The sequence below is a fragment of the Macrosteles quadrilineatus genome, unplaced genomic scaffold (assembly GCF_028750875.1).
Source record: "Macrosteles quadrilineatus isolate MER2022 unplaced genomic scaffold, UCM_ALF_1.0 Scaffold_3__2_contigs__length_128488019, whole genome shotgun sequence".
Classification (NCBI taxonomy): domain Eukaryota; kingdom Metazoa; phylum Arthropoda; class Insecta; order Hemiptera; family Cicadellidae; genus Macrosteles; species Macrosteles quadrilineatus.
Window position 1 is genome coordinate 77,397,423 of NW_026542596.1, and position 27,019 is coordinate 77,424,441.

The 27,019-nt window shown below is 36.3% G+C and overlaps 1 protein-coding gene across 2 annotated transcripts in view; it reads right to left on the reverse strand.

The window, feature by feature from the left end:
- LOC128990148 (uncharacterized) overlaps positions 1 to 27,019 on the reverse strand; it is a 66,317-nt gene that overhangs the window by 29,100 nt on the left and 10,198 nt on the right. For both annotated transcript variants that reach the window (XM_054412415.1, XM_054412416.1), the window contains exon 2: positions 16,022 to 16,140. In XM_054412415.1, the coding sequence (XP_054268390.1) occupies positions 16,022 to 16,132 (111 nt within the window). In that variant the 5' untranslated portion in view covers positions 16,133 to 16,140. The remainder of the gene's footprint in view (positions 1 to 16,021; positions 16,141 to 27,019) is intronic.

The following is a 27,019-nucleotide window of genomic DNA, read 5'->3' on the forward strand; positions in this document are numbered from 1 at the left end:
ATTAAATAAATGGTTATTTTAACAAATATCTTTATTCTATACTTTGCCTAACACATTTACGGGCATTCTATAGAATGTACTTTGTCTGTAACATATACAACACTTCTGGTAACGTACGGTCATATAAGATCTCTTCATACACTCCCAATATCTCAACATCTAGTACATAAAGTATGCACGTGTATATGTTCGTCACACTACTTATACATCACGGATTATAGACACGTTTAAACTAGATGGTTACGATTTTAAAATGAGTAAAATATGCCAGTGAAAAAACAACACGACTTTGAGAAGAGTACGCTAGACTGGTAAAACAACTCGAATTCAAGACGTGATTACAACACAATCATTAGATTATCATACATGACACCCCTGAAAATAGATCGATTCGACTTTAAAGCTGTAATTTTTTTTATCAACATTTGTTTTGTAATGGTCCAACACACTGCTAGAATAGGAAGGAGAGGTCGTTTTTACAGCTTATCAAATTGCATTTAATTGTTCAAATATCTAAAATAAAGTGGTTAATATCAGGCTAAACGAATCTTCCCGACTTCAAGTGAAAAACGCCAATGTTGTCGCATAGTTAAACAGTGTTAACAGCTGTTGACCAGAGAGTAGACACAAATTTTAATTTACCAATAGCCAACATAGATTAACATTAACAGCCTAATTGTCACTAACATGTTCAATACATCACTTTTATATAGCTCCGGTGTAATTATGATGTTTCATCTTAATGTATTACGAAAAATCGAAAGTAAATATGTACAGATTTTTGGGAGATCAACAAGAAAGAAATGGAAGATTGTTCAAGGCAGCCATGATGCTTTAACGCAAATTCGGTACTTTTTCGGTATAATTTAAGTTTCTCAAGTAGATAATCTTTAACGTGACAAACAAGATTGAAATCACCAGTAGGTGAAATATATGTAGATCAAAGATAGCTCAAAGGTCTATTTAGAGAAATACCAGAGCGTAAATCCAAGCAAACACATTACTTGTAGTAAGAACGGAAATTTTACGCTCCCTAAAGGCAAGCTTATGGATTAAGAAGTAATTACTACCTTTTAACGACAGATAAATAGCATTGTTGGGAAATTCATTCTTCTCGAAAATGAAAGTAAATAGGTGAAAGGGTTATAAATAAATCTTTATTTTTTCTAGTTTTATGGAGATCATTGATCAATCGGAAAGAAATAGTGTATCCTATAGGTAAGCATGTTTCTTGAAAACCTTTTTTCTCAGCTAGTGTGCATCGCAGGGAAAATCTACGCATATTGTTAGAAAAATATTTTCCCGTAGATATGTGCAGAATGTGTGTGTGTTTAAAAATTAAAACAGGTCAAAAAACACAAAAAGCTAATTTAAATTAAAATAAAAAATAACATGGGCCTTATGGGTTGCTATGCTGGTGACGAAAAACAACGAAATATAAACATAAAATTAAAACATATGGAAGAAATTCCAATCACATGTTTTATTTACAGCGAGGGGTGAAAATAGAGAAGTCTGTAAAGTGTACATTACATATTTTGGTCGAGTTTTCGACCACTGGACGACTACTAGTTTTAATAGTTGGACCAACAAGACTCAATTGAGTGCGTTTTCATGGTTACGACAAGCATTGTTGGCGTAAACGATCGTTTGCCTGACAATGGATGATCGTCAAAAAGGCTGATTCACAGGCGGTGCGCGGCAGACAGGCTCGGTTCACAAGAGTCCACGTCCTCAGACGTGATCAAGTATGTGTGTCATGCTTATATAACTTGTAAAAGTTATTCTGGCAGTTGTGTGAAGAAAAGAAAGATTTTAGATAACAGCTCTTCAACATTTTTAAAAAGTTATCTTTAGTATGTGTACGAAATTTGTGAATTTACTTATCTAATCTTTTTTAGTTTACATTGTAATAAACCGTTACGAAGCTTATACACTAGAATTCGTATTTTAAGGTGAAGAAGAATGGAGCATTAGAGTTGAATGGATGAAGACAACTTTGTTACTCACTAAGATCAGCTGGTAATCCATCCAAGATCTTTTATTAGCCAAAATATTTCACAATAAGTAGTTTCAAAATATTTATAAATTCGAAGGACTGCGGAGTTAAGGTACTTAGGAGTTACCATAGACCAAGAAAATAAAGAAGTAGAGATAAATGGCAGATTATTTCTGGGGAATAAATGCTATTGGCCCTTAAACCACTGCTAAAATGTAGACTTTTGTCAAGGAGAACCAAATCAAAACTATAATACAGCCAATAGCACTCTACGGATCTTAAACCTGGACATTGACGAAGATCCACGAAAAGAAAATAATTGTTTTTGAGAATAAAATACTAAGAATGATCTAAGGCCCCGTTAACGAAAACGGTGTGCGTAGAATCAGAACAAATAAAGAATTAAGGAAAATCTATACAGACCCAGACATGGTAGCACAAATAAAAAGTAGGAGGCTGAGAAGGGCTGGTCATGTGAAGAGAAGAGAAGAAGATTCTACGCTAAGAATGGTGTCTGAAAATCTCCCTCGGGGAAGACGACCACTAGGACGACCTCGGCTAAGATGGCAGGACCAGGTGCGAAGAGACATAGGGAAGCTAATAGGACAGGATGGATGGAAGACAGAAAGAGGTGGCGACTTGTTGGTGAGGACAAAAACCTACTGAGGTTTGAGTGGCCACCCAGGTAAGGTAAGGTATTAGTTTCGAACCATTAAACAGATTCTGCATTTTTAAACAAGCTGGCAACTCCGGAAACCTACTGATTACCAAGCTAGCAGCTCATCCACCCAGCTATCTGGCAGCACTCTCACATGTGGATATTTTAGTTGTATCATGAGTTGTATCTACTTATCATGCCGATTTGCCATGTAAGTTTGTAGACTATTCCCCAAAATGATCCGTCTTTCCCGTAGCTTTTCCATGATACGATATTCTAATATTGTTTGCATTGCTCTTTTTTATAGGTACTTTGCTTTTCACATGTTTCCTAGTAACCCCCAGAAATATCTGACCCTGGTACTTCCTCCACGTTCCTAGTTTATCCACCATTGAGATGTCTGGACGGAGGTCGGATGTTCTGTGAAAGTGTTATCCAGGAGATGGACGTGAGATCAACGGAAGTCTTCACCATCATCTCGATTGTTTTCATGACTGACGAAATCATCCATTGTCCCAGAACGGTAGCCAATTGAGACTTGGAAGTATTGGGAGAGAAATACAAAATTATCCTGTCAGCTGTCATACGTAATTGGAAGCCATTTTGTTGGGGATTTGTTCTAAAAAGTGATATTAGTTGCAGTTGTTTAGTCTATAACGTGACAAATAATGTGCCAAAAGTAACAACATTGCAAGCTAAAAAGTGTTTATGAAAATGCAGCAAAAAGGTAGTTTAGTTGCTATGGTGTAAATCAATGACGATGAATATTTGTGTGCAATGAACCCCAAGTGGGATGGATAAAATAATAAGCCTTTGCAGCTAGCAACTCGTGAAACAGTACCATAGGACCAACTACACAACAGAAGTTATTTGATTTTAGTCGTTGTATTGTGAAAACGAAAGTAAAATCGCGAAACTAATTTCGATGAGTAATAAGTTTTAACAACCATTTTAATGATCTTAGAATAAAACAGCAATCGAGTAATTCACTCAGACATGGCATTTAAATAGCAGGCGGTGCTAGTCTAAAATTACCTAAATAACATAATTTTTCATGAAGAACATTAACATACGATTCGATCAGATCGCAATATTAGTTAACGTAGTCTATAAATTTCATCCTCTATTGGAGCGATGACTTTCCAGCGTTGTAAGCCAATAGTTTAACAAAACTGCCATTCTGAAGTGTTAAGCGGCGGCTTTCTTCTAAACACTTGAAAGGTCGACTTCTCCAGTTGTAATGGTTAGCCTTAGCAAACCAGTTCGGTGAACTTAGTCGCATTGGTAGACTCTAGACAGACCCCTGTTCGAGGCTAACCCGTGGACTTCAGTCTCCTGTTTGAGTTTTTACAGTTTTTAAGGCTCATAACTAATTGATTCCAGTGACTGGAAACGCCAGGCGACGAAAATTAAAAACATTTAAAAATATTTAGGGAAAAATCAATTATATCAATTATTTAAGATGGGGACGCCACTATGTGCGTATTTTAACAAGTATGAAATATATGTGTGCATCAAAACACTTAACTTTATGTTAAATCATAAAATCAATGTGTGTCAAGCTGTGTATATGTTATATAAATGGAAGTAGACTTTTGGACTAAAAGGCTATACTGTAGTTTAGAGGCCATACGTATTTTAGTGGGGATTGCTGGCGACATTTTGTGAAACTAGCATTCACTGAACTGTGTTTGATTTTGATTTTCCCTGACAGCGGAAAAGACAGCAAAATATAAATAAGTGTGATGTCGGAATGAACTGGTATGTATTTGCTTGTATTTCATTGCAATTACTTTTGAAACAGCGACGCACACCGATAAGCGTATCTTAAGCCGAATACGAATTCAAGATGAGTGTAGAATGAAGTGAGATGATCTGAGTAGTTTGTTTTACTGACTAAAATCAGCTGTTTCAGCTAGGACCATTGATTAAAAGCCCAATGATCAACGACAGATGGACAAAGGACAGTTCCAAACCATCAAAAAGCTTCTGACTTTTCTCAGGATCGAACCGGTGACCTTTTGACTGTAAGCACTAAAACCCCCCAGCCAATTAGTATAAGTAATAAGCAAAAGTAACAAGTTTTTAATACTCTCTTTTCAGATTAAAAATAAAGTCAGAGACATTAGCCTCGTAATACAAACTATGTGGATGTTGTATTGTACGTAATAAAATAGATGGAATAACTACTGTATTATTCAAAACTCTATAGGTTAAGATCCACAATGGATTTCCCTGATTTAAACTCCTAATCATTTGAACATCTACAATCAGAGTACTATAAAAATAAACGGGTTATTAGTAAACTAAATTGGAATAGTATTAGACTAGCTTACACAAATATTATTATCTTTCACACCATCCATGCCTAACACCTCTAATTTGGTAGTCGGAAACACAACGCCGATGAGGAAAGATTGTGACAATTGCGATCGATTGCAAAACTGCAATCCACTGCTCTGACAGGAAGCCAATGGCAGCAAGTGGTCAAGGGACTTCAGCCTTAAAACCTTTCTGGTGTAACCAAACTTTCAAGGCCGTCGGGCCGTCAGTCGTTGAGCAATGTGAGGATATTAGCGAAGGTGTTGTCATCTTTGTCGGTCTGTACTGTTGTGATGAATAAAATATTCTAGTACTAAAGCACAAAATTTTTCCTTTGTGGCTGTTTTTGTCATTGAAGATGTTTGTTTTTAAAATAGAAAACACCAATAGATAAAGCAAACTTAAAAAAATTAATACTGCTTTTAATTTTTTGAGATAGACTTTCAAAGTTTTTAAAAGGTGGGAAAAACTGGAATTTGGGTGACGACTGCGTGACAAAATTTCTTTTGAAAGATAGCAAAGGTACAAACAGTAACTCCATACAGGGCATTATTATGTACAAAAACTAGTTAAACATTAACATTACTTCATAGTGTTTCTTTTCCTATGCATGACAGAATAAGTTGTTGAAAATATGGTATTGGTGACAAAACTCAGTATTTTAAGCGTCAACATATGTGAATGAAGAAAATCTTTATCAAAAAATAAGACTTCAATGTGTTTGGAACATGTAAACACAGTCGGTCATGTTTCACCATAATATGCATACATTATGTGACTCATTCAGAAAGATTAAGTTTAATTTTCTTTTCCCCACACTATGATGTTTTTGGGTGTATTACATACGTTAATTGGTGGCTGAAAGTTACGTTTTGCTGGCCATGCCAGCTGTCATCGTAATTTGGGGACCGAGCAGGTTTTTACAGGCCGGGGCCGCAAAATCAGCTGTCCGCTTACTTACTTAATACATGAATGCATTTTAAATACACAATCAAAATCCATAGCATTGCAATAGAATTGTGTTATTGTCACCGTTGCCTAGCAACTATTTATTTTATTTTTGCTGATTCCTCAAATTATTTCTTCACATAACCTTAAAGTTGTAGTTGTGTTGACTATCAGTGTGCATTATTATAGTGGTGAATAGTGGTAATAGGGTATAGTGTGGTGAAAAATAGCGTTCGTACCATGGACCGAAATGGTTTTGCCGGCTCTCGATCGATTTAAGTTCTCGACTTCGTCTCGAACTTAAAAACTATCTCGAGCCGGCAAAACCTCATTTTCGGCCCTGGGTACGAAATATACTATTACAGTATTTAGTTATGTAAATAGTTGAATAAGATCAATTTTCGGGAATACCACAACACTGACTCAAGTTCCTGTCTATCTAATTAAACTGCAAGCGCTAAGAAAGTAGAGCCTTCGGGGTCTAATCAACGGAACCATTGTTGCTTTAATTATTGGCAGCAATTAAACTAAGGTACAATCCCAGATTAATTTCAGCTATTGTCTTAATTAGTGGATGTAAGCTGTTGCGAAATAAGAGCAACAATAATATTGTGCAATTGCAACGTAATTGAGATGTTATATTTCAATGTTATAAAGAAAGTATTTTGTCTGATCCTAAAAATCCTAAAACAGCTGGCAGGAAACTTTACACAAAATATGGCTATTTTAATTTGATTCATGCACTGTAAGCATTTTAGCAAACCTAGAGGTAATCCCAGTCTTTACATGGTAGCTCTAAATAGATTTATATAGCCTAAATGTATTCATTTAAGGTATTACCTTAATTTGTTTGTAGATTGAGCTAGGATTTGATCAATGTGACAAAAAAATGTTTATTTGTGCGATGTAGTATCATAATCATTGATTTATTTGCAACGTCTTCCGAAGCTAACATAATTAGTTCTTTACCTATCAACCAAATGATAAAGGTATGCTTACTAAACTTCCTGAATCCCTGAATGTAGGAGCTTATTTGAACAACTATTTAACTTCCTGTCAATATACGGTTTTTGCTCAAAATCTTTCTACTGGTTTTAGTAAATAACATTTTTAATGCAGAGTTTTATGAAACCTGCTAAAAGCTTACTTTGCTTCGTTAATCGTTGACAAGACAACAAAATACTCATATTATAAATACAATAACCTCTAAAAACTGCTGAGGAAGCCTTAGCGAATCTTCCTCGAGTTAATACGAAAACGGTTACATTCTAATTTCCGACGTACGATCAAGGTTGGCATTAAAGACCTAGCCGTTCACCACGTCCTGTAATATTACACTGTGTATCCTCCATCCGTTACCTGACGTCGGTGATGACTGCTCATAAACTACGACGATGACGATGAAGCTGATGACTTGTATAACGTTATAAGGGCGTGTAGCCAGCCTTGTACTAGATATTTTCTACTTTACAGGTGTTCTTAATTGCTAACGAAGCAACCAAGGTTTTCCGATCTTTCATTAATCATAGAACCTTGATTATGTGTTTATTTGAAAGCTTACATGGCGGATTTTTACTGAGAACTGATTCAACATGCATAGGCCTACCTAACTACCTGAAAGGACTAGCGAAATAGGTACCGGTATTGGTTAAGTTAATAGCTTTGTGAGAAATCCAATGGATTATTAGTGACGAGGAGCTGGAGGATCTGACGATGACCTAGGAAATCTTGTTCTCCGAAAGAAAATGATTGAACACGTAAGTAAATATAATATATAAAAAATAACCGTGCTACAATTCATACATCATGACTGTAACAGTTTTAACATTTACATGTCAACCTTCCCTTATAGCAATACGCTCCTGCATGGGACACGCGCTCACGCGCACTTACGTAGTTTGTTGGGTGCGAACAGTCAACACTAACTACGAGGCTAATGCACCTGTTACAATCCGCCACTTTACTTTCCCTACAGACGAAGGACAGAAACAATCGGACGCTAATGTGTTGAGTAGGTCAGTGTTGGTGTCCAGTGTGTGTGAGTGTGTGTGTGTTAGTGTAGGTGTGTACAGAGGACTCAGCGCCGGATGGAGAGGAAAGTAGTGAAAGCGATCCGGGGAAAGGAGGGACCGAGTTCGCGTAATACTCGCCGCGTCTGACATAATGCGCACGCGCCGTCCCCAGCTCGCGTGCGATATGACTGCGACTGAGTCACGATTGGCGAGATATTACGGGATGTTTCAGAAGATAGGACTAGAAATCAAATTCTCAATCAAGCAATAGTATCCGATGTACTCGATACGATCTTACGACAAGTTTGCGGTCGATTCACACTCATCAGTTCCGGCACAGTTCCGTCAACGACCAGTCACAGTCAGTCTCAGTTTCATCCGACCTCTAAGTCAAAAACTGTCTGTCAGTCATTTGGCTTTAGTCAGCCTTCTGTCAATTTATTTACAGTGATGTTACAGTCAACAATTTTATCAAATTTTTATCGTCCATCCTGTTGATTGTTACAAATGTACTTAAAATACAAGCACAGTCATTTAAATAGAAAATCACTTTTTTCTAACCTCAAACACGTTCGTCAGGCGTCCGAACAATTAAAAAATACCGGTAAGAAGAAATCTGAAATGCACTGACACCAGAAGAGCGACTGAAGGACGATGAGTCGGATGGGTGTAGATAGCACTATAGAAAATCCATTAATGCATATTTTCTATTACGTGACTGATGTGACGTGCCGTAGCTGATACGTGTGAATCGACCTTTATACCGCTATGTTATATAGTTGCTGTTATTAGTTTATCGGATAGCTCCTGGTTCGAAGGTCTGCACAGTGAAGCATAACGAAATCATGCGCAATTTTTTTAAATTATCAAAAGGTTGGTCCGACCTCTAGGTGGAGTCTCTTAGGTTTGTATGAAACTTGCCATTACGATCCATGATCTTACACATTAGCTATCTGTCAAGTGCGGAACAGATTCTACTCAATAGGTACATGAGTAGGAGCGTAGTCTAATGGTTAGTCGTTTTTCTAAGTAGCCTATATATTTTTAGAGCAAGGTTTTCATATTTGTAATAAGTAAAAAATATATAAGAAAACGCATGTGTAAAACCTATAAAAATTTCAGAATATTTAAAGAATACTGTAATTAAAACTTGATATGTTCCAAAGGTACATACCGTTTCATCTACAAACTCGTTTCTATGTATACGCGAACATTTTTTTATGGGATGTAATGAAATCTCCCTTGTATGTACCGTAGACCAACAACATTATAAACAATATTATTAGCACGAACAACAATGATTGCCGTTATACTACTTTGAATGCCACATTTTATTCCTTCATGATATTCACTGTTCATTCTAGCTTAATTCGTTTGTTTGAAAATCAGGGCTTTGGAGTTCGTCCACGTACGATTCCTAGAAGATGTTTTTTGACATCTATAGACGGAAAGTCTTTAAAGAACTAAATGAATAAATTCGTCTTATGATGAATGACTGATTCATCACATTGGCCAAAGCTTAATCTAACGATCACGAATGCGTTTAGACTGTTTAGACATAATTAGGCTAACGATTAGTTTGGCAATTGATGAAAGCAGCATCATCGGTCCATGACGCGAGAGTGCTGATGATGACCATGATGGTCTGACCAATAGATCGTCACGGCTCTCTCCGCGCGTCCTCTAATTGCATTGGCCATGCTACTTACTGAATTTCACGGGCATTCATAGTCAACTGCTCGTCATCACCACTTAAACGATTTGGGGATAATGGTAAAACAGTTGGATTTCAATAATAATACTCGTAGTCATTTGTTAAAAACATTTGGTATTTTTGATTTTGATCGAGTTTTAAAATTGTGATCGATAGTCAATCAAAGTTTATCCAAAGGCTCAACTCTGTACTATGTGTAGTTAATGATTCCAAAAAGATGGAGTAGATATGCTCCATGATGCATGATAAAATGCCTAAACATATGATTTGTTTTTACAGCCATGGCTCTATCTCCAACGAAACTTGTGAAATGATTTCAGCTTCATACATAAAACCTCTTAAGTTAATGTATGTTGACTTTGAACACTAATCGTCTAGTCATTGTACAAGAACAAGAGAAAGTGTTTTGAGGTGTTGAAGGTGTGACGGAGAGCGAGATAGTCTTTGTTTTGAATGAAAGAAAGATAGTTCAAGGTGAGACCGCGCACTTGAGCCCAGCCCAGCGTCTAGTGTCTACCACCTGTCTATCAGTCTACCTTTAGAACTACTGATTGATAGACATAGTCTGCGGTCCAGGAACATTAAATACTTTCAAACTGTTTTGGATGAAAGAAAGATAGTTCAAGGTGAGACCACGCACTTGAGCCCAGCCCAGCGTCTACTGTCTACCACCTGTCTATCAGTCTATCTCTAGAACTACTGATTGATAGACGGAGTCTGCGGTCCAGGAACATTAAATACTTTCAAACTGTTTTGGATGAAAGAAAGATAGTTCAAGGTGAGACCACGCACTTGAGCCCAGCCCAGCGTCTAGTGTTACCACCTGTCTATCAGTCTAACTCTAGAACTAGTGATTGATAGACATAGTCTGCGGTCCATGAACATTAAATACTTTCAAACTGTTTTGGACGAAAGAAAGATAGTTCAAGGTGAGACCACGCACTTGAGCCCAGCCCAGCGTCTACTGTCTACCACCTGTCTATCAGTCTATCTCTAGAACTAGTGATTGATAGACATAGTCTGCGGTCCATGAACATTAAATACTTTCAAACTGTTTTGGACGAAAGAAAGATAGTTCAAGGTGAGACCAAGCACTTGAGCCCAGCCCAGCGTATCTAGTGTCTACCACCTGTCTATCAGTCTATCTCTAGAACTACTGATTGATAGACAGGGTCTGCGGTTCAGGAACATTAAATACTTTCAAACTGTTTTGGATGAAAGAAAGATAGTTCAAGGTGAGACCACGCACTTGAGCCCAGCCCAGCGTCTAGTGTTACCACCTGTCTATCAGTCTATCTCTAGAACTATTGATTGATAGACAGTCTTCGGTTCAGGAACACTACAAACTTTCAAACTGTTTTGGATGAAAGAAAGATAGTTCAAGGTGAGACCGTGCACTTGAGCCCAGCCCAGCGTCTAGTGTTACCACCTGTCTATCAGTCTAACTCTAGAAATATTGATTGATAGACATAGTCTTCGGTTCAGGAACATTACAAACTTTCCAACTGTTTTGGATGAAAGAAATATAGTTCAAGGTGAGACCGCGCACTTGAGCCCAGTCCAGCGTCTAGTGTCTACCACCTGTCTATCAGTCTATCTCTAGAACTATTGATTGATAGACAGGGTCTGCGGTCCAGAAACATTAAATACTTTCAAACTGTTCTGAATGAAAGAAAGATAGTTCAAGGTGAGACCAAGCACTTGAGCCCAGCCCAGCGACTAGTGTCTACCACCTGTCTATCAGTCTATCTCTAGAACTATTGATTGATAGATAGTCTTCGGTTCAGGAACACTACAAACTTTCAAACTGTTTTGGATGAAAGAAAGATAGTTCAAGGTGAGACCACGCACTTGAGCCCAGCCCAGCGTCTAGTGTTACCACCTGTCTATCAGTCTAACTCTAGAACTAGTGATTGATAGACATAGTCTGCGGTCCATGAACATTAAATACTTTCAAACTGTTTTGGACGAAAGAAAGATAGTTCAAGGTGAGACCACGCACTTGAGCCCAGCCCAGCGTCTACTGTCTACCACCTGTCTATCAGTCTATCTCTAGAACTAGTGATTGATAGACATAGTCTGCGGTCCATGAACATTAAATACTTTCAAACTGTTTTGGATGAAAGAAAGATAGTTCAAGGTGAGACCAAGCACTTGAGCCCAGCCCAGCGTATCTAGTGTCTACCACCTGTCTATCAGTCTATCTCTAGAACTACTGATTGATAGACAGGGTCTGCGGTTCAGGAACATTAAATACTTTCAAACTGTTTTGGATGAAAGAAAGATAGTTCAAGGTGAGACCACGCACTTGAGCCCAGCCCAGCGTCTAGTGTTACCACCTGTCTATCAGTCTAACTCTAGAACTAGTGATTGATAGACATAGTCTGCGGTCCATGAACATTAAATACTTTCAAACTGTTTTGGACGAAAGAAAGATAGTTCAAGGTGAGACCACGCACTTGAGCCCAGCCCAGCGTCTACTGTCTACCACCTGTCTATCAGTCTATCTCTAGAACTAGTGATTGATAGACATAGTCTGCGGTCCATGAACATTAAATACTTTCAAACTGTTTTGGACGAAAGAAAGATAGTTCAAGGTGAGACCAAGCACTTGAGCCCAGCCCAGCGTATCTAGTGTCTACCACCTGTCTATCAGTCTATCTCTAGAACTACTGATTGATAGGCAGGGTCTGCGGTTCAGGAACATTAAATACTTTCAAACTGTTTTGGATGAAAGAAAGATAGTTCAAGGTGAGACCACGCACTTGAGCCCAGCCCAGCGTCTAGTGTTACCACCTGTCTATCAGTCTATCTCTAGAACTATTGATTGATAGACAGTCTTCGGTTCAGGAACACTACAAACTTTCAAACTGTTTTGGATGAAAGAAAGATAGTTCAAGGTGAGACCGTGCACTTGAGCCCAGCCCAGCGTCTAGTGTTACCACCTGTCTATCAGTCTAACTCTAGAACTATTGATTGATAGACAGTCTTCGGTTCAGGAACATTACACACTTTCAAACTGTTTTGGATGAAAGAAAGATAGTTCAAGGTGAGACCGCGCACTTGATCCCAGTCCAGCGTCTAGTGTCTACCACCTGTCTATCAGTCTAACTCTAGAAATATTGATTGATAGACATAGTCTTCGGTTCAGGAACATTACAAACTTTCCAACTGTTTTGGATGAAAGAAATATAGTTCAAGGTGAGACCGCGCACTTGAGCCCAGTCCAGCGTCTAGTGTCTACCACCTGTCTATCAGTCTATCTCTAGAACTATTGATTGATAGACAGGGTCTACGGTCCAGAAACATTAAATACTTTCAAACTGTTCTGAATGAAAGAAAGATAGTTCAAGGTGAGACCAAGCACTTGAGCCCAGCCCAGCGACTAGTGTCTACCACCTGTCTATCAGTCTATCTTTAGGACTAGCGATTGATAGACGGGAGTCTGCGGTCCAGGAACATTAAATACTTTCAAACTGTTTTGGATAAAAGAAAGATAGTTCAAGGTGAGACCACGCACTTGAGCCCAGCCCAGCGTCTACGCGTCTAGTGTCTACCACCTGTCTATCAGTCTATCTCTAGAACTACTGATTGATAGACGGAGTCTGCGGTCTAGGAACATTAAATACTTTCAAACTGTTTTGGTTGAAAGAAAGATAGTTCAAGGTGAGACCACGCACTTGAGCCCAGCCCAGCGTCTACTGTCTACCACCTGTCTATCAGTCTATCTTTAGGACTAGCGATTGATAGACGGGAGTCTGCGGTCCAGGAACATTAAATACTTTCAAACTGTTTTGGATAAAAGAAAGATAGTTCAAGGTGAGACCACGCACTTGAGCCCAGCCCAGCGTCTACTGTCTACCACCTGACTATCAGTCTATCTCTAGAACTACTGATTGATAGACGGAGTCTGCGGTCCAGGAACATTAAATACAGTACTTTCAAACTGTTTTGGATGAAAGAAAGATAATTTAAAGTGAGACCGCGCACTTGAGCCCAGTCCAGCGTCTACTGTCTACCACCTGTCTATCAGTCTATCTCTAGAACTACTGATTGATAGATGGAGTCTGCGGTCCAGGAACATTAAATACTTTCAAACTGTTTTGGATGAAAGAAAGATAATTTAAAGTGAGACCGCGCACTTGAGCCCAGTCCAGCGTCTAGTGTCTACCACCTGTCTATCAGTCTATCTCTAGAACTACTGATTGATAGACGGAGTCTGCGGTCCAGGAACATTAAAAACTTTCAAACTGTTCGTGAAAAAAGGTGAATTTAGGCACAAGGTATACTGGCTGTTTTCAATACATCCGTTACGGGAGTTTATATTTTACATTATAGATTTAAATTTGTATAACTGTAAAATTCGTTCGCAGATTACAATGAATAAAATAGCTACTTTGATTCGTGTGTAGTCTTGAGTCACTTAACATATAAATAAGAGGTTAATTTACCGTAGTATCTTCTTGTGGCTCTTATATAGGTACCTCCTATGGGCGGTTGACGATCGTTTCGGTGCGCCTTCTTCAGATCCTAGTCAAGAACATCAATCATGATGATGTCTTCAAAATATAAGTATTTGATTACTACTTTGGCCACAGGTATGCACTGTTATTCAGGTTGTTAGAAGTAAATTTTTTATGCTTATGTTTATTTATTTTTATAAACATGTTTTTTTTAATACACACGTTTATTTATGTTTATTTATTTATTTTTTATGTTTTGCATATGTCTGTGTGTCCGTATTCTATGTTTTGACCACCTCATCATGAATGAAGATTGATGTTCTTGATTAAGATCTGAAGAAGACGAGGTGGTCACCGAAACGATCGTCATCCTCCCAGAGGAGGTATATAAGAGCCACAAGACAATACTACGGTAATTTAACCTCTTTTTTATAAAATAGTTACGATTAACACATATAGTGTAGAGTGGCTGTCAGCATGTTTGTTTTTATCATCGTGTTATACTGATATTTCACTATAAATTTAACCCTCCATTGACATTTAGACAGATGGAAATGCAATAGCAAAAACCCAAGGAAACCAACTAATTAATGATTCTAAAATCAAAAAGTTTTAATTGAAACCTTCAACAAAAACCAATAATTATTTTAAGGATAACATGGTGTAAGGAATACCTAAGGTCATTTAAGTTTGAAAGTTTCAGGTGGCATTGGGAAGGTTGGGAAGGTTGCGTTGCTCCAAGGCGTTGAACAAATATAAACAAACTAGGAAAATGACTTGACGAATTCCACAACACATTTTTGACACAAAGAATAATTCAAGGCCATTGTATCAACATGAGTAACTAGGAACAAAAAATATTGTTCCTTACGTATATACAGAAACAAGTTTTGTTCTATTGGATATTTAAAGGTTGTTCATCAAACGTGTACAGTATTAACTCCTTTTTGTTTAGCATTAGAAATTCCGTTTGACCCATCGTTGAAGTCTCCTTTATTTGTTGACTCGAGAACAATGCGATCATCGTTCGTTACAGAGTAGTTTGTTTGGAGATAATAAAAACCAATATACAAATAAAATTAAAGTAGTACATTCTATTTGCTGATGTAAACATTCTATTTGCACATGAACCCGGGACCTTGAGGACGAAAGTCCTGCACTGTAACTGCTACACTATCATCACGGCAGTATGAACCATATACTCCACTAATACAAGTAACATTAAATTGTAAACGTTTAAAACTTTTACGGTTACACCTATTACGTTGATGTCGACTAAATGTTTTTATGCTATTCAACTGTAAATTTTACAATGTTTTACATTATTCTTTTGTTATAATACCAGATAGGAAGTCACAGTTTACAAGTTTCATTTTAGTTAGCTGTAATGGCTTTAAGGTAATTTAAAATAAACAAAAAGAAACAAATCACTCTAGACGTTTCAGACGGAAATATAGTTAAAAATAGTCTTTTTATAACCCATGAGGTTTATTAATCTAACAGGGAGTAGAAGGGAATTGTTTCCAGCGTCAACCTCGTCAGTCAGAAGTTTTAGCCACATGTTTCTCCTTTTTAAACGGGAACGGGGATCCTTAGTGATTGAGTTGAGAAGGCGAGCGCAAACTCACCTGAGTCAGGAAGTTGGGTATTCCTGATTTGCGCCAACTACTCCAGGGAGCCACGCGATACGTTCAATAATTGCGACAAGGACAAATGGCAGCTCTCTTTGACTACCTATATAATTGTGTAGGTTAGGTTAGGTTATGTTAAGTTAGGTTATGTTAATTAAGTTAGGTTAGGTTACCTATGATTGGTAAGGATGACACGTAAACAAGGACATTCTTTCTGCCGGCCCTAAGACACAATAATCAATAGAGTGTATATTTAATCCATGACGGAACTTACCTGTTTCAGAAGGGTGTCAGTTTGCAGACTATCCGTGTCTAAAGGTAGCGCACTAAGTAACTGGGCGGTGACTAGCCCAGCGACCAGCACCAGCAGCGTCCTCGCCAACATGTCCTGACCTGAACACGACACAGAGCACACAAATTAATACCTGTATATGTATAAATATGTATGATATTACAAGCTAAATGTGTCATCTCCGCTGGAAAGCAAAGTATGCTTTAATTTAGAGGAGTCGAAAGTTCTCTTCAAAAAGGAAAAACATTTAAAACCCATTTGAAACAACCTCTCTACTGCTTACTGCTAGCTGTTGAGGCCTTTAATGATGCACCAGTAACATAAAAGTTGGCTAAGGATGAATAGTTCCATCTAAGAACATAACTCTACAACCTACAATTTTACTCTAATATCCTACCAGGGGAGTAGGGGAGCGAGCTGATCTAGTGGTTAGAGCGCGGGACTTCGGTTCTTGAGGTCCCGGGTTTAAATCCTGCCAAATCACCCATGGATTTTATCTACAAGTGCTAATGCCCCAACCCCTACAAAATCAATTCCGGGCTCGTACAAAGCGTCCTACTACCAAAAAATCTCATATCATTATCTTCACTGAATGAAAATATAAACATAAACATTTCAGAACAATAACAGAAATCATGTGGTGTTGAGAAATCATATGGTGTTAGCAACCCCAAATTAACAGCATCTATACTTATTTAATACGCAAGCACGATTTTTGTGACAATTACTCCTCCGAAACTACTGAACCGATTGACATGTTTTTGGTGTCATTGGAAAGAGGGTAACGTGAAGTTGTGCAGGAAACTTTCTTTTTAGGGAAATAATGAGAGATTGAGTCCCTGGAGCCCTTTAAAGTTTCGTATTTCTCCATAAGGATAACATGGGAGATAATTTTTATTTACAGAAACATATGTTTGTTACTTGAAAATAGTCAAAGTCTACTACACATAATAATTGCTGTGTATTATGACTCTTAATGTATACCTACTACATTTCAATGAAGGATTGTGTACCTTAAAGTTTACCCATAATGGATCTTACTACTTTATTTTAATGCTGGGAATAGTAAAATTTAGTGGAGAATAAGTTAAGTACCATGATTTAAAAACTTTACTATAATAATTTATGTATTTAAATCACAAATCTTTGACATTAATTCATTTGAAACTAAACAGCTGATCGACAAATCAAACAAATCATCTACTTCATGTGAATAATGTTATTACACAAACATAGTTTTTTTAACCAATATCTTGATTCTTTTTTACTTGTGGGTGTATTTTGAGTTTGCAGTTATGAAAGCACCAAGCCAAGTAACTTTTTTCAAATTTTCTTTATAAACTAACAGTATTAATGAATTACTACATAAACTTGACAAGTCAGGAAATTAATTGTCAGTTTACCAAGGGGAAGAAGAGTGGGTCCTTGAAACAGACGAAGGCGCAGACACCCAGTGGATTGCCAAGACACAGATTAGACTAATAAAAGGGGGCAGTGGTTTTATTGATGAGGAATATTAATACATCAAAAAGGGCCTTATTAATGGCACAAGGCTTTGTGATCAGAATGGTTAACAACTTAATCTATATAAATAAAATTAGAGTTTTGTCTGTACATTGCTTAGAATAATGAACTTTTTGGTTATTTTTACATTTCATAGGTCAGAGAAACCGAATCAAACCTTATCTCAATTTCTGTCTGTCTGTCTGTCTGTCTGTCTGTCTGTCTATCTGTCATTCTCTTGGTAACGCTAAAATACGCACTTTATTACAACTACTCCTCAATAACTATAGCACTGTCCCGCCTGAAACTTATTTTCCAAATACTATACATATATGAGATGGTTTTAGACGTATTTCATCGAATATGAGACAGTTAGATATTTAACAGTAAACCCTTGAAAATCAAGTTTTTGTCGATTTTTGACGTGGAATTTCTGGAAGCCCATGTTAACCTTATGAGAAATGAAATTATTGAATCTTAACAGCTTTTTCAATTAAACAAGTTGGTTCTGTTCTGTGATGTTCAATAGCATTAAAGTTACAAGGATTACCAACAGGGTGCAGCACTAGCACTATTATTTCTTTTACATTTATGACAACAGCTAATTTGCAACCTGGAGGCGAGTGAGCGTAGCGAACGAGCTAACCTGAAGGCAAGTGAGCGTAGCGAACGAGCTAACCTGAAGGAAAGTGAGCGCAGCGAACGAGCTCCAACATACAGGTGAGTGAGCGTAGCGAACGAACTTCAACCAGGACGTGATTGAGCCATGCAAACGAGATCAGATAGTAAAAATAAAAGTAAGCCTACCGTTATAGGATCGACCGGCAGACACAGAGGTAATTTAACCTTTTATTGATTGTCATACCGATCCGGAACAACAAAAAACAACATAAAATGAAGCTATGTATAATAGTTTGGCCAGCATATCTTAAAATATGCAAACCAACTGCTGTTCGTTATATAAGAAGGTTTCAACTGAATATTATAAGATCCCCGTGCGTAGAACGGGTACACAGCTAGTAGAATGTAAAGTCTTAACTGGAACAAGTGAGTGGGGACATATTTTGATTTCGAGGATAAAAATTTACCCGTCTGAAACAAACTTACCTTTTAAAATGGAAAGATGCTAATTTCTGTTACCTTTGGCATTTGCAGCGCTGTTCTTACCCAGACCAATTTCAGTCATGAGCAACTATATTATATGTTGTTTTAAGTAGGCTACATCTATTAATAGGATAAGCATATTCGTTACGGAAAACTCTGACCAAGGTAATCTTCCTGAAGGTAACTTTAAGGCTAAAATCGTAGTATTCATGGAAGTGCTTTTGTGATAAAAATATTTTTTTTAGTGTTTATTTTTAAAAGTGTGTTTTCTTCAAGCAGCATTTTTATGACCCTCAAAATATGCTACATAGGCCTATTGGTTTGATATGATAAAATGTTTTGTTAAATGTGTTATAAAATCTTTAAAACATAACTACCCTATAACCTTGCTCGCTGCCTATAACATACTTGAACTTGAACACTTATTAATTTACTAAATATAATACACATACAGCTAGGAAATGGCTGGACAGCTTCCCTTCCAAGGCTTCATTATTATTGTATTTAATTTTCGATGTCGAGTCAATATATGATACGATGAATTTGTTTTCTAAATTCATATGTTATTTTGCGGCGCATTGAGCCGCACAGGTTCACTAGTTAGTAATAAATCTTGATTATTATTTAACAAGGAAATAATACAAACGATTAGTGTTGTATAGTGGATTGAAACTTATTATAGCTTCGGGATTGCATGGTTTAATTCCAAGTGGAGGAGAACATTTTAGTGGCATCTTTAATCATAGTTATAGCGCTGCTTTCTTATTAATAAATACTACAAACGTACGTAGATTTGGCCAATTTTACCAATGAGTTTATCGTGACTTCATACAGTAATGAAAACAATTTGTTAAGCAGGTGGTAAACTCTTATCCACTTCATCAAACTTTAAGCCCTTTTAATTGAAAACTAAGTACATAGTTTTACAGTTCATATAACTAATTCAAACCCAAACCAATTGCAAATAAATTGAGTATGTTTGACACAAATGATACTGAAACTGTATAACTCCAGACAAGAAAACGTAATTTAATGTAAACGCACAATTTTGTAATGCTTAACCGCAAAGTTATTCGAGCAGGAAAGTCTAAGAAATTGGGTGCCACAAATCACAGACTCATATTCTCAAAGTGTTGGCATGAGTTCTGCAAGAAGTAAATTACTGAAAGAAGTCAAGGTAAGCTCGACTTGGAAAGTCATTGAACGTGTTCAGAAATGATTATGCGGGTGTTATTTCTCTTCATGTAATTGGAACAGATACTACAGTATCTAAGATATGGTATAGTTAATATGTCATGTAATAGCTAAATAATGAAATAGACAGTTACGTGTAAAAGGTATATGGAAAATTACATAATTAATTTTACAGTATCGTGGGCCATTTTCGGCAGCTGGATAGCCGCTTATAATGTGGTAGTTTGCCGATTTCGGTAGTTTCGGTTACGGAAGGAAATTGACACCTATCACCTCGCAATCTTCTGTTACATTCACTGTCGATTGTCATTTTTATAGTAACCTACGGCTAGTGTTGGACACCAGTTATGTAAATATTGGTGCTAGAGTCCAAAATCAATTGATTGTTTGAATTTAGTTTTTTTTACCGCATGTTCTCTTTCATCTGTAATCCATGTCCGCCAAACGTTGACGATAATCTCCTAACAAGCATATATTTTATAACTCAATAACTTCATTCACCATACATCTGTACATTCTTTTCAACGTTAAGGAATAAATTGATCATTTATGATTCAAAAGGTTATTTTAACCACATTTCTACTTCGACGTATAGTTTAATTATGCACAAATTAATTTTTTACCTCATTTTAGTATTTGGTACTGAATGGTACAAGTTTACAGGTAAGACACCCTATTTATTTTTTGTTGTGTCCATGTTCTATCCTACTTATATCAGTTAAAATCTGAGGAGGTTCGCATACATGATTTTTGCTGATTTATTATTTATTTTGAGTCATAAGTAGACTCAAAATAATATAATATGGCCTATTTTAAAATCTGAACCTTGTTTTAAGTCTGTTAATTATGTTTAAAGTGCTGATGTCGACTTAATGTTTCAATATACGGTGGATGTTATGATTTTTTAAATAATGTTTTGATATAAACCCAGAAAATAAGCAATTGGCTCGTATTTAGTGAATAGTTTATAAACATTTTGAATACAAAAGAAACCACAAAAAAAACTGCCTCTACACAACGGACTGGATTAGCTTGGACATAGTTTTCAACTGATTAGGATCATCAATCTTAGGGAGTACAGAAATGTTAATCTACTAGTATTTTAAGACTCATTGTCTAGGTTATACAGTCATCTCGTCTCGTGATACGTTTAGTTATTATCTCCAATTAATCCATGACATACGATTTCCTGACATTACCAGAGGACCTAAGTCCTGCTGAGCGCCGCAGGTCCGGCCGATCGGTGGCACAAATGTCAAGGCGCCAGAACCAGGCCAGAACTTGCGTCAACTTCGACTCACTTTCGTTTTCACCCACAGACCAGTCTAAGACTTCCTACTGCACTCGACCGACCACGCAATTGTCTTTAGCACTCTTGATGCCAGTATTATGAGGTTTGTTGGTTGGTCGATATCAGTAAGAGTTTCAAGTTTACCACCTAGTTTAGGGATAGTTTGACAGAATATAATAAAGAAACCCAAACCTATGACAAAATTAAATAATTTTGTATGTTTCATGCCCTTTGGAACAAATTATGCCATAATGCTTATGAGTTTTCATTTTTATTTTATTTCTCATCTTTACATCCTAGGACGCTAGTTCTAGCGCGGAACTGTTTTTCATCTTACTTCAGGCTAGTCCTAGAGGTTTGTGGCATTATCACATAGATACAAATATACTGTAGATTGGCGGGCTTTTAGTCTGGGACCTGGGGCACCGAAGCCCCTCGTCCTACCACTAGACCAGCTCACTCCTAGATGAGTACAAAAACGTTGGTGGACATACAGAAATAGACTTAGGCCTAAAACCTTGTTACTAGAAAGATAGTTCCAGAATATGGACAGCGGATTATATTTTTTCTTGTACTTAAAACGTAAACTCACCAATGAAACACCTCTAGCTGTATACTGTAAACTTATTTATTGATGGCTGCAACCTTCGTGCACCGTTATTTGAATTTGGCATTATCATCTTGGTTTAACGGTGCAGTGTTTAATTTTTCTATTTCAGGCAGCATTTAACTCATTTAGGACTACAAGCATTTGTATATTTAACTGTGAGGGGATGGATTTCATTGAATTTGAAACTGCTTAACCTTATAAAAAGTCAACGGAATTTAAAATTGTATGGGCAGCTGAATATTCTATCATATGGTAGTCGTAAGGTTCTCAATAAAAAGTCAATTGACATTTTAATCTGCATTTTTTAGCGGTTCAATCTATCACCTAGGTGGAGTGGAAAGTTTCTGTGAAGGTCTTCTGAAGCGACGTCCAGAAGCGTAACTCGTGCGGTGTTGAAATCACTGACGTTCGCGCCATCGACTGGCGAAGGAGCATCTAGATGTATTATTGGTTATGGATAATTGCTCAATCAAAAACCGGAAATATCATCTGATATTCCTCCTACAGGTGAGGCATCTCTTGATTATGATGCCATATTTTTGTTAAGTACTACTAGAAAATAAAATATTTAGGTTATGAGAGAAGATGTTTTTGTCTTTCACACAATTTCAAAACTTCACGTATTCCAAACAAGTTGTTAAATAAGTTGATTTTGGTTTTTTTACGACAGCTATTGACCAAATCGTTTGTTTTCTTATTTAGCCACTCTATCTTTAAAATATTTACAACGCAAGCCAATATAGAAGTACATTAACTTCAGTTCATTAGAGCCATGACCCCAGCTACCAGTTAAACCTCGAAGTCTTGGTTTCCAGACAATTGTCAAAACTAAATCCAACTCCAAGCGTAGGAAGCAGTCAAAATCCAATTTCAATTGTATTCAAATTTTCCCAAAATCAAATACAGTTGATGGGATTTTTTTTTTTAATTTTTGCTATCCTAATTGCGATAGTCCACAAAGCTTAACTTGTGGGAAGCCGTCTTTTCAAAAGTTTCATCACAGCCTCACAAATTATCATACGCACAATATTTGCCTTGATGTTTTCAACATGTGGCTATAAATGTACCATAGTGTATGTGGCAACCCCCAACACCACTGGTCAGGGCTGATGACAGTGGTTATGTTAGGTTATGTCAGCTGACATCTGTCACTCTATACTTCTGACATGTGGCTTTTGACCTCTGACAAGCCATAGTCATCACGGTCATTCTCAAACTGCAAATCAAGACTTGATGGCAACGTTGGCGAAATACGATTATGACATTATGCCAGTACGTCACTGCCTTATACAGGTAGTCTGGTGATTGTGGTGTAATTATAAAACAACGAATGGAAGTTTTTCGTTGAGCAAGAGTCATCACAATAATTGTTTAAGTATTGTAAAATAAAGTTTGGTTAGAGTCATTACTTAGTCTCTTTATAGAATTTCTTGAAAGTGATAATGATAAGGTAAACTTCAAAGGGTTTTATAATTTTCTTTTTAAATATTCAACAATACCTCTTGTAGGTATTTCTTTCTTATGATGACATTGTTGTCAGTTTAATATAAAACGAACGAAGTGGAATTTTTCACCAAAAGAGGGGCCTGCATTGATGTAAATAACTTATTTCTGTGGAACGAAGCAACTTTTAACCCTTCCAGACTAATTAAAAGTATAGAATTTGTTGTCATGGTGAACAAATAAAGGTAAAAATATATTTATAGACATTAGTGCGCTCTGTAAGTTGGTAATGTCCTACATAAACGACATGTCTACACTAGTAACCAAAGTAACGATTTTAGATAGTTACATTTATTAGAGCAAATATCGTCAAATATTTCTATAGGGAAACACAGCTCCAAATAAACATATTTATTGTTGCTAACCCCAGTTCACCTTGAAATGCGCATAGCGACTCTTTCAAACAAGGAAATTACCATTCCAGATCGGTTCAAAGCCTCTAGAATCAATCAAATATCGGACCTAAGAGGTTTCCTTGATTTAAATCTGCTATCGTGAGCTACAAAAAGGCAAAAACTGAGATGTTTTAGTTGATAAATGAGTTCAATGTGAGCCAGGAATGCTTTGGGACTTTTGTGGTCGCATTAACATAAGTTGCGACATGAGAGGAAGCTTCTAGGGTTGTGCAACCGGAGAACATCCCGCCATCGCGCGCTCTTGGGCAACTGGACAACTCTGGAGGCTCCAGAGCTCCAGCGACCTTGACCACTGGAGTCTTATCACGCGTTGATAACAACATTAGCCATATGTTGTGTTTGAACTACAAACCCACGGAGTGAGTGAAGGAGAAACACTATAACTATCACCAACACTGATAGAGACGCGGGGACCATTTTAATATTTGTGTGAAGGAAAGTAAAGGACGAGTAAGACCAATCCTTGTACAGTAAATTTGTTAAAATCCCTATGATAGAGGATGGGCGAATCCATCAAACAGATAATAATATTCTTCGGAACGGAATTGTCGATCTTAATACCAAGCAAGCGTCATACTTACCCAGATGTTCATCTACATGAGTTGTACTTTGTACCACCTACTATACTTATTTTCGTGTTTATGAGCTTAAGTAATTGGTTACGTTCATGTAAAGGAGGACATAAACCTCAAAAACGTATTTAGCTGATCACGGGGATGCTAAATCATTTTTAAGGGTCTTACTCACAATGTTTAATTGGCTTTTAGTAATAGGTTATAGTATTTAGTTTGATTTTCAGATCAATAGAATCAAATTGTCTATAGATTCTACAATCTACATAAGGTCGCTATAACATAATATTTCTTTCGCCACACTACTGTAAAATGACCCATTTTCGTTACATGTTTATCACCTGCTAAAATTCATCGTTACATTGTTTACTAAGGAAAAAAGAATGTTTACTATGCGAAAGTAATGTTTACTATCTTTTTACTAATATTTTTGGAATTTTCCGACGAAAACCAACAACGATTTGTTATTCTTTTGTCAACTATTTCAATTTGCAACAACCAAAATTTTACAATCAAAGTAATAAAATTAACTTTAAATTGAAGGCATAACCTAAAAAGGCTATGGGCTTTGAAATGTTCCTTACTGTAATAATGTCCAATGCCTTTTTTTAAGAAAATAATTATCTTTGTAGTGTAGCGAAAGGTAAGTTCAAAACACGAGTGAAACTGGGTATATACACATTCTCGACCGTATATAAATCTCGTGCTCGATAAATCTCGTACTTAAAAACATATGGTATAAAATATGTAATGTCTCACTTTCTACTCTTGTTATGAAATATACTAATACATAATCTTTTTAGTAGGTCTACGGAATTTTTAAACGTATTACTGTAACAAAATGTGTGTGTGTTTTAGTTGTGTCATGTGAGAGTTTCAAACTTTTAAATCTAGCTAAGTAAAAATAATTTAGAAATAAAAAACTTTTTAAAACAAAACTTTTTTAAACGCTCTAAAAAGTAGAAAATAATTTATAAATATGTGGAGAGTATAAATACTTGTAAGATTTAAAACGAAAAACGTGGGGTGCATGCAATAGATAGTTTACAATTACCTTCACCTATTAAACTGATGTATAAATCAATTGCATGCACCCCACTTTTTTCGTTTTAAATTTTACAAGTATTTATACTCTCCACATATTTATAAATTATTGTCTACTTTTTAGTGCGTTTAAAAACGTTTTGTTTAAAAAGTTTTTTATTTATAAATTATTTTCTACTTTTTAGTTTTTAATGTGTGTGGATGTTAAATCTATTTCAAGCATCTATATCAGATTAAGACAGAGGCATGTGGGAAGTCTAAGGTTTATTTGAGTTTCTTTTCATATAATTATGTATTAGATTGAATGTATGCCTACCTACTAACTATAAATATATCAATCTATTTAACTTATTGTTTACTTTATAGAATACTAAATAAATAACAATTGACATTATTTACAAACACTGCAATCAGATTGTTTATCTTTATTTTGAAATGTTTGTTTGTATGAAGAATGTCGTGGGAGCATAACCTGTACCTCTTAACCTCTGCTCTTCGAACTGTCAAATTAAAGTATTTACAGCTGACTTAAATTAATTAAAATACAGTATTTACGTTCTTTCAAAATGTTAACATAGAAGATTTGGAAGCCCATGGGGCGTAGCCCAAGAGAAATATGAAATTTAAACGATATAATATTGCATTGTCATCCATTTGTGAGCTATGTTTCAAGTTTTAAGTCTCTAGCTCATCGGGAACTTCGTTTAGAATTGATATCAAAATTTGTAGGAAAGCGAGCTAATAAAAACAAGCCCATGGGGCGTAGCCCAAGGGAAATATTAAAATCAAATGATATAATATTGCATTGTCATCCATTTGTGAGCTATGTTTCAAGTTTCAAGTCTCTAGCTCGTCGGAAAGTATCATAATTTGCAAGAAAGCGAGTAAATAAAAACAAGCCCATGGGGCGTAGCCCAAGGGAAATATGAAAATTAAATTATATAATATTGCATTGTCTTCCATTTGTGAGCTATGTTTCAAGTTTCAAGTCTCTAGCTCATCGGGAAGTAAGTATAAAATTGATTACAAAATTTGTACCGGACAAGAAAGCGAGCTAATAAAAACGTTTTAAAATAGTCACATTATATAAAAAAAACAAAGTGCTCAAGTGAAAACCGCTCGTTAAAATTCATACGCAACGAGGGCAAAAAGTGTTCTCAGAATGGCATTAAGATTAAGAGATATTTCATGTGTGCATCATTATTAGTAGTTATTACTGTTATCTCCATTACTATTACAAAATGTTATCTGGCGCTTGGAAATGTCATCGGTCGAACAACCGGTTTTGATGATTATGGTTACCTGAATAGAGCCCAAGATGATTAGAAACACTTGTCTAATGTTAGCTGTTGTTTTACGTACTCAACAAGTGATAGAGTTTTTTTTTTGTGCAGGATTAACTTAACTCCAATGCAGAAACGTAATTTTGTTGAGATGAATAATTTGATTAGAGACTAATTTTTTAATGATCGATAATGGGTACCTAGTTTCAGAGTATTTGTTACGATTACCTATTTATATTGTATTTATATTTCTGTAATGAATTGATTTGGATTGAGTTCAGCCCCTATCAGCTTACAACGCTTTTCAGGAAAGCCAATGACAAGTGGTATTTAAAATAACAACAAACTATATTGTTTAAATATATTCAAGAAAACCAATCTAACAAAAACTAAGGACAAGAAGATTAACAAATATATATTTTCATAAGGGACTTTAAAAAATACTAAGCTCTTTGATGCT